The following is an 8,459-nucleotide window of genomic DNA, read 5'->3' on the forward strand; positions in this document are numbered from 1 at the left end:
AGATTCATTGTCTTCCAGGCTGATGCCCCCAGCCCAGCCCTATCGCTCGGGGAACGGCTGGAGTCAAGGAAGATTCCTCTAGAGGATGAGGAGCCAGGGGTAGCTGGAGAGATGGAGCCTGAACCTGGGTACCGGGGGGACAGAGAGAAGTCAGGTGGGTGCATGGACTTAGGGGTGATGGGCTTAGAATTTGGGGGTTCCCTCTTCTGGGTTCAGGGAATGAGGGTGACATTCTCCCTTCCTGTCCCTTACCCCCTCCCACAGCCACAGAGTCGACGCCAGGAGAGAGGGGGGAGGAGAAGCCGTTGGATGGACAGGAACACAGGGAGAGGCCAGAGGGGGAAACAGGGGATTTGGGCAAGAGAGGTAATGGGTGGAAGGACTGGACACGTGGGAACCTGAGGGAATCAGGGGAGGTGGAGTCTGGGGGACCAAATGCCTGGCACCTGGGTGGGTTGCTGCTCCAAGTTCCAGCAGAGCACAGGGAGTAGTCGTGGGGTCTGGAAGGAGACTCCTCAGGTGTGAGCTCTGTCCCATCTGCCCAGCAGAAGATGTTAAAGGCGGCCGGGAGCTTCGATCTGGGCCTCGAGACGAGCCACGATCCACTGGGCGACGTGAGGAGAAGGCAGAGAAGCCACGGTTCATGTTCAATATTGCAGATGGTGGCTTTACAGGTGGGTGGGTGTCTCTTCCTAACACCTATTTTTCACTGGGATTTGCTCATCCTCATGGGGTTTCTCTTTCTGCCTGAGGCCTTAATTCCAAGTAATTGCCAATGAAATGATACATACTGTCTCTACTCCTTGCCCTCAGTCCTTCTTAAGTACACAGTAGGTCCTCGGGCTACATCCGAGATCCGTTCCTACCTCGCGATGTAACACGATTTTCACCGTAAGTCGGAACCCACCTACATAAGCATGTACGTCACTCACATGGAGCACATACACAGCAGTAATGAAGTGAAATAGTAAAAAAAAATTAAAACAAAGATAACAATTTCTGACCTTTACTTGTGGTAAATAAATAATAAAAAACATAAAGCACATATGTACATACGTCGAAATTGCAGAATCTTTTTTTATATATAAGTAAATGGGAGATGGCGACATAACCACGAAACAACCTAAGTCTAGTCCAATGTAACCCAAGGACTGTCTGTACTCTTAACTCTAAAGTTGTCTTTAATTCTACCTTTATTTATTTATTTATTTATTACTATTTTTTTTTTTTTATTGATTTCAGTGAGAAAGGGAAAGGGAGAGAGAGAAACATCAATGATGAGAGAGAATCATTGATCGGCTGCCTCCTGCATGCCCCACACTGGCCATGTGCCCTGACGAGGAATCAAACCCTGACCTCCTGGTTCATAGGTTGACGCTCGACTACTGAGCCACGCCGGCTGGGCTCTACCTTTATTCTTAATTCTAACTCGGACCTTGTTTGTAACTACTTTTATTCTTAACCCTGCTCTAACCTTGACCTGCTCCCTCATAAGGAGCCCTAGTGTCCTTCACCACTATTCAGGTCCCTCATCTCTACCTGTTTGTTGGGTTGGATGTGGTTTGAAAATTCCTGATGCCTCATCTATCTTCCATCCTCTTTTCAGAGCTTCACACACTGTGGCAGAATGAGGAACGGGCAGCTATTTCCTCGGGGAAACTCAATGAAATCTGGCACCGAAGACATGACTATTGGCTTCTGGCTGGCATTGTTCTGTATCCTTTGATACAAATACAAGAAAAAAAAGGTTCTTACAACCTAGAGAGAGGGGAGTTACAGGGAAGAGGAGTCCACACCCAGAGAAGGGGGCATAGTGCCACACTTCGGGGAGATCAAGCCCAGTCCATTCCTGTTAAATTCCTTGATGGTCCTCTTCCTTCATTGGCAGCCATGGCTATGCACGGTGGCAGGACATCCAGAATGATACTCAGTTTGCCATTATCAATGAGCCATTTAAAACTGAAGCCAATAAGGGGAACTTTCTGGAGATGAAAAATAAGTTTCTGGCCCGGAGATTCAAGGTGGGCATGAGGAACAAAAGGAACAGTGTTGAAGACGGGCTTGGGTGAGAGGTGGGCCCGATCTGGTTGGACTGTAGGGAAGGTTAACACCTTGAGGGTGGTGGTGATGCTTGAGGCCGAGACTGGAGTGTAAGCTTGTGTTTGTGGCTGTGGTCTGGATCGGGGTTGGTGCTAGAGTCGGTATTGGTGTGGAGTGGGGATGCCCTGGGCCAGCAGTGAGAGCAATGTGGTCTCCAGTCTGGCTTACTGTCCGCTCACCCACTGCTGGCAGACCCTGCACTAACTCCCTCTCCCGCCTCCCTCAGCTCCTGGAGCAGGCGCTGGTGATTGAGGAGCAGCTTCGGCGGGCGGCCTACCTGAACCTATCACAGGAGCCGGCGCACCCCGCCATGGCCCTCCACGCCCGCTTCGCCGAGGCCGAGTGCCTGGCTGAGAGCCACCAGCACCTCTCCAAGGAGTCGCTGGCGGGGAACAAGCCGGCCAACGCCGTACTGCACAAGGGTAAGGGCCGCGGCGGCCCCGCGCGGGGGAGGGCCCACAACGCTGCGTAAGTCTTCACCCCGCACCCCTCAAAATCTACCCACCCCTCTGACCCCTTTACCCTCTGAACCAACCCCCTCTGACCTCTAACCCCACCCCTAACCCACCTGGCTTTTAGCCACTAGAGTTTGTGCAGCCAACTCTCATCCTTGCCTAATAGCATTCACATCAGTGCTTAAGAGAGGGACTTTCTCCCCAGAACTCCATGAGACTGTGCCCCATCCCCTCCAAAGGGTAGAAGATCTTCACTGACCCACATGCTTGCCATACTGCCGATAGCACCCTCTCTGGGGCCTTGGCCTGTGTAGAGCCACAAAAATCCTTATCCGCAGTCCCACAAATCACATTCCTCAGATCTCATTCACCCCACGAGGCGGAAACTACCACCATCCCACCCTCTGACCTTCCCCATGAAACTTCCCTTTGACCTTCAACCCTTCCTCCCAAACCTTCTTACCTTGAAAATAAAATATCAAATTCCAAAGCCCTTTAACCATCTAATTCTATCTGATGTAGTAATTGACTCCTGGACCCTTTGATTCCTGTTTTAATTCCTAATGCTGACCCTCTAACCTCCCTCCCCCCTAACATATTAAAACCTTGATCCTTAAATCTTTGACACCACTTACCACCTCCCCACGCCTCCTATTTCCTCCCTATCATCCCCAACCCCAAAACTTCCTTCTTACAGTATGGGATGTTCTGACAACTCCCCGCCCCTATGTCTTCCAATGTCCTCCCCTATCCTCTTCTCCATATTCTCTTTTCCTGCTTCTCTCTCCATCTATCTCTGTGATGATCTGGTCTCTCTGCCTCTTTACCTGACACCCACTCACTGAGTCGCTCTTTTTCTGTGTACTTCTATCATTTTCTTCTTCTCTGGTTCTTTGACATCTGTGTCCTCTCACTCTCTTTTCTGACTTTATCTGTCCATCTGACTCTTCATCTCTTTTCCTGGCTCCATCTCTCCCTTTCCCTGTCTCTCTCTTGCCTTCTTTCTCCGTGGCCCGGGCCCCAGTTCTGAACCAGCTGGAGGAGTTGCTGAGCGACATGAAGGCAGACGTGACCCGCCTGCCGGCCACGCTGTCTCGAATACCCCCCATCGCAGCCCGCCTTCAGATGTCCGAGCGCAGCATCCTCAGCCGGCTGGCCAGCAAGGGCACGGAGCCTCACCCCACACCGGTAACCTCCTTTCCCTCTAATTCCATTCTCCCTGTTGATATACATACTTACATTGAATCCTATACGATATGGAAAACGACTTACTCTAGTATTCTCATCACCCTCGAGTCTCCTGTATGTTATACCCCTCAGTAGTTCTAGAATTTGGTCCTTAAAGTTTTCCCTTCAGCTTATTTCCTTTCAGACTGTGGACTCTCTAACTTGGGTTCCCTCTCTATTGCAGGTCTTTCCCCCGGGTCCCTACGCTACACCTCCGGGGTACGGGGCGGCCTTCAGCACCGCTCCCGTAGGGGCTCTGGCCGCCGGAGGCGCCAATTACAGCCAGATGCCTGCAGGGTCCTTCATCACAGGTCAGTTGACTCCCTCTCATTTCTCCTTTTCCACGCTTTTCCCTGCTCAGCTATCTTTTACTGCTCCAGCCCATCTCATTTCCTTGGAAGTACCCAGTGTTTTATGGAATGGAGTTGTTCTGGGGTTTATTCTTCCCACCCTTTTCTTAGCTTCTCTTCCACTTCCTTGCTCAAAAAACCTCATCCAGGGTTTCAGTGGTTCAGCAGCTTGCTATCTCTTACCTGAGCCTCCTCCATCTGGGCTACTTCAGGGAAAGAGAAAGTGAATGAGAAGGGGGTATAGTGAGAGTTGGAGCATGTGTTCCATCATGCGGCACAAGGGGGGACCTCAGGGAGAGGTCTTTGCTCTGGTCTTACCACCCCTACCCTGGACAATTGCAAGTGGCATGAGGTGACTTAGAAATGAGAATGTACTGCCTGGCCATTGTGGCTCAGTCGTTGAGTGTCAACCCATGAACCAGGAGGTCACGCTTGATCCCCAGTTGGGGCGAGCAGGAGGTAGCTGATCAATGATTCTCTCTCATCATTGATATTTTTTGTTTTTGGTTTTTTAAAAATATCTCTTTATTGATTTCAGAGAGGAAGGGAGAGGGAGAGAGAGACAGAAATATCAGTAATGAGAGAATCATCAGTTGGCTGCCTCCTGCACGCCCCACACTGAGGATCGGACCCCAACCCGGGCATATGCCCTAACCGAGAATCAAACCATAACTTCCTGGTTCCGAGGTTGATGCTCAACCACTGAGCCATGCTGGCCAGGCTCCTTGGTGATTTTCTAACCCTCTCTCCCTCTCCGTTCCTCTCTCTGAAATCAATTACAAAAAAGAGAGAGAGAACGAGAATATACTATTGTCAGAAAGTGATGTTTGGGAGTGAAGTAGGGATTTGACTTCCTTATCCCCTTTCCTAACAGCCGCCACCAACGGCCCTCCAGTGCTGGTGAAGAAGGAGAAGGAAATGGTGGGGGCATTAGTGTCAGACGGGCTGGATCGGAAGGAGCCCCGAGCCGGGGAGGTGATCTGTATAGACGACTGACTGGATCCCAGGCCTGCCCTTCACCCAGGCCCCGTGCCCGAGGCCGACCCCCAGCTCAGACTCTGGGGTCTGCTGCCAATCCTCCGCCTTCCCCACCCGCTGGGCCACCGCTGGGCTAGGAGCCCCTTTGCCCCTCTCTCTGACTCCTCTTTTCAAGAAGGGCCCTTTGTCTCTCTCCACTCCCACACATCTTTCCCACCATGCTTTGAAGACTGTGCTGGTGAGAAGAGGTCTGGGTGGGAATTGGTTAGCAGGGTCTTCCAAGAACCTTTATCCTCCACTGCCAAACATACACAGCTTCCCAATAAATGGTTGTGGGGAGGTAAGAGGTGGAGCCTTTATTCCTGCAGGATGAGCTCCATCTTGTGCAGAGGTGGGGGGTTAGCACTGCCTGGCCTTTAGAAACTTCCGGTGGAGGAAAGGAGCTTTGAAGAGAGGAAGGGAACTTTAGATAAGGATGACCATGAGCCCTGGCAGAGCGAAAGGGAAGAGGAGGGGTGGCTGCATGTTTCCTTCCCTTACCTCTCCTGAAATAGAGTGTGGAGCAGTTAAAGGGAGTCACTTGCTGTTCCGCCTCAGAATAAAGGCGCCATTCACTGGCTCAGTTACCTCCTGTGTACTGGCATCTTGTGTTGGGCATCTTACCCCCTCCACAGGGGCCAAGAACCACCCCTACAAAGAGAGTAATGGTTGGGCGATACCCCCTCAAGCCAAAGAGGCGCTCCCCAATCTGACCTAGGGACCCAGGTGACCTAGAAAGGGTGGGAGAGAACACAATGGGCCAGATGCTGGGGGAACCCCCAGCTCTGGGGCTCAGGTTGAGGACTTCTCCCCTTTCTCCTGAAGGCCTGAATACAGACTAAATTTGAGTGTGTGAGGCAGGGGGCCTAGTCAGGAGGCTACTTGCCTTGAGGACCAGAGAAAAATAATGGAGAGCAGGCTAGGGAGACACGGGCACGCACACCCTCTTCCCCAGGAGGGGCTGAGGAGAGTGGCAGTTTGCATGGCGAACCCTCCACTTCCTCTTCGCTGCCCCTTCACTTTCTTGCTGGCCATTCCCCAGTCTCTCTTCACACTCACTCCTGGTCTGTCCCAATCCCCTCTTCTGTATCAGGTTTATTGGTTGTACATATAAATTATACTTTCCTTTCTGTGTGCTCTGTTATTTTTGAGTGGGAGTTCTTTGACTGGGGGGAGGGATAAGGAAAGAAAGGATTTTGCTGTTTAATATGATCTATCTTTTTCTCTTTTTAAAAACCTTGTGACTACCTTTTTCATTTCTTGGATCATCAATTAAAACTCCAAGGCTTTTTCCAACCCCAATCCTAATGTGATGAGCTCAGTTTAGAGATGGAGGGTGAGCAGCAGGATACCTTACGGGCCTCAGGTTGAAATCAGAGATAGCAGGGATTCTGGACAGAAGTGTGTGAGGAGTTGCCTGCTGCGATTCAGAACTGCCTTCTATTCATCCTTTTGATCATCCTTTCCACCTCCATCCTTTCCATGCTTAGTTCCCACAAGAGTCAGTAGAGGTCACCAAAGCTCCACGGGTTCAGTTCCAAGTGTGCAGAAGTGCGTCCTTTTTTTTTTAAAGAGTTGGGGCGTGGGGGGTCAGACCTCCATAGCTTGCTAAGTATTTTAACTGCTAGGGGCGTGGGTCAGACCTCCATAGCTTGCTAAGTATTTTAACTGCTAGACACTTCTCTGACATGTATCGTTCACTACCAGGGCTGCTCAGCAGCTGAGAGAGGTCAGACACTTCGCTTTTGAAAGTTAAAAAGGAAAGATAAAATTCAACAAACATAGCTGGGAGAGGTCAGACCGTTTTTGAATGTTAAAAAATAAAAGATAAGATTCAACAAACATTTATTGAGTACATACTATATATTAACACTGTTGTTGGCACTGGAGATAAAATAGTCACAAGTCAGTCATTACTCTCATGAAGCTTACACTTTAGTAGGGACACCAACAAAACACATACTATCTGAAAATAAAAGCAGAGAACATAAAACAAGGCATTATGCTATAGAAAGTGAGGAAAGGGGCAACACCAGGTTGAATGCTGAAAAAGGCTTCCCAAAAGAGGGAACATTTAAGCTGAGACTTAAGGACAGGAAAAACCAAAATATGGTTTAAATTCACATTTTTAACTCAGGAAAATCCAACTATGCACATGAATTTAGATTTCTTCAACAGAATGTCACTTTAGAACCTTCAATAAAATAGTGTATAGTTTGTTAAATACCATTTGTGTTCTAAATATTTCACCCATAGATGGTAACATCCTAGAGCATCTAGGACCTGGGCTGATAATTAAAATGCAGGTTCTGATTCAGCAAGTGAAGTGGAATCCTGACACTTCCAACAAGCCCCCATTGACGACTATAAGATACTGATGGGATTTAAAACCTGATGCCTTTACCAAATGCCTCTTTTCTATCCTTGATAGGCCCTAATTAGGTGCCTCAGATGAATGTTCTTTGGACCTTCTGATACCTGCCCTAACAGGTTGGAGGGGGATTCTGAAACGAGGCAGGCCAGAGGCATCTGGATAATTTTAGGAATACAGTACTGGGAGTGGGGAGACTGAGCATGTCAGCACTGGGGGTGGGGGTGGGGGGCAAACCAAACAGCTTATTTAAGAGACTTATTTTATAAGTCTCTTAGTGGTAGAGAATTGAGATTAACATGACATGAAAATCAGCCTCTTTCTCTCCTGTTCCATTTTTTTTTTGAAATTTTCAAACCATTGGCACAAAATTGCTAAAATGGGACTTGTTGCTCCCACACAACCAGAGTTGCCCTGGACAAAAGCCAAGTCACAGCTAAGGAAACAATCTGTCTTCTTCCCACGGGTACATGGACTTTGTTTTTATCATCATCCCTGGGCCACTCTATCCTAAATATGTACGGCTGGCACAGTCAGCAGATGGGGGCGATTCGTCTAGGAGCCTCCCCAGCTCAGCATCAACACCTCCCAGGGCGTTCCCTCCTGCCCTCGGCTGCACTTCCTCGTCCGTGCCAGTCCTGGGATGGGAGAGGGGGTAGCCTTGGCATCAACCCCTGGTACGACAGCACGCCCCGGGAACGCAGCTCCCACCTCCCTTCGGCCTCAGCTTCCGGGCCCCGGGGCTACAGCGTGCAGCGAGTCATGTGGGCCAAGTCCTTGATCTCCGGACAGTACAGAACTGGGGGAAAGAAGGAGGGTTAGTGGCAGCGAGAAGATGCAGTCTAACCCTGGGCATCCTCTCCCCCAACCCCCGTCTCCGTAGCCTCCCCGGGTGGCCCCCTCACCGTTGCTAGGCAGCGGGCGCCGCCAGCGGCGCGC

The 8,459-nt window shown here is 50.0% G+C and overlaps 1 protein-coding gene and 1 long non-coding RNA gene across 17 annotated transcripts in view; one reads left to right on the top strand and one right to left on the bottom strand.

Annotated features, from left to right (window-relative positions):
- The window catches only part of CHD3 (chromodomain helicase DNA binding protein 3), a 25,918-nt gene extending 19,639 nt beyond the window's left edge, over positions 1-6,279 (top strand). For 5 of the 16 annotated variants that reach the window (XM_014549825.1, XM_014549822.1, XM_014549823.1 and 2 more), the window contains exons 32-40: positions 19-154; positions 265-366; positions 546-674; positions 1,607-1,715; positions 1,889-2,021; positions 2,327-2,568; positions 3,580-3,743; positions 3,967-4,093; positions 5,007-6,279. In XM_014549825.1, the coding sequence (XP_014405311.1) occupies positions 19-154; positions 265-366; positions 546-674; positions 1,607-1,715; positions 1,889-2,021; positions 2,327-2,568; positions 3,580-3,743; positions 3,967-4,093; positions 5,007-5,247 (1,383 nt within the window). In that variant the 3' untranslated portion in view covers positions 5,248-6,279. The other 11 variants (XM_014549829.1, XM_005878770.2, XM_014549834.1 and 8 more) reach the window with 7 other exon arrangements.
- LOC102247197 lies at positions 5,759-8,459 on the bottom strand. The gene is made up of 3 exons (XR_314293.2): positions 8,426-8,459; positions 6,793-8,319; positions 5,759-6,745 (listed from the first exon to the last, which is right to left on the bottom strand). It is a non-coding gene; the product is annotated as an uncharacterized LOC102247197 (long non-coding RNA).

This window comes from Myotis brandtii, unplaced genomic scaffold, assembly GCF_000412655.1.
Source record: "Myotis brandtii unplaced genomic scaffold, ASM41265v1 scaffold573, whole genome shotgun sequence".
NCBI classification, from domain to species: Eukaryota; Metazoa; Chordata; class Mammalia; order Chiroptera; family Vespertilionidae; genus Myotis; species Myotis brandtii.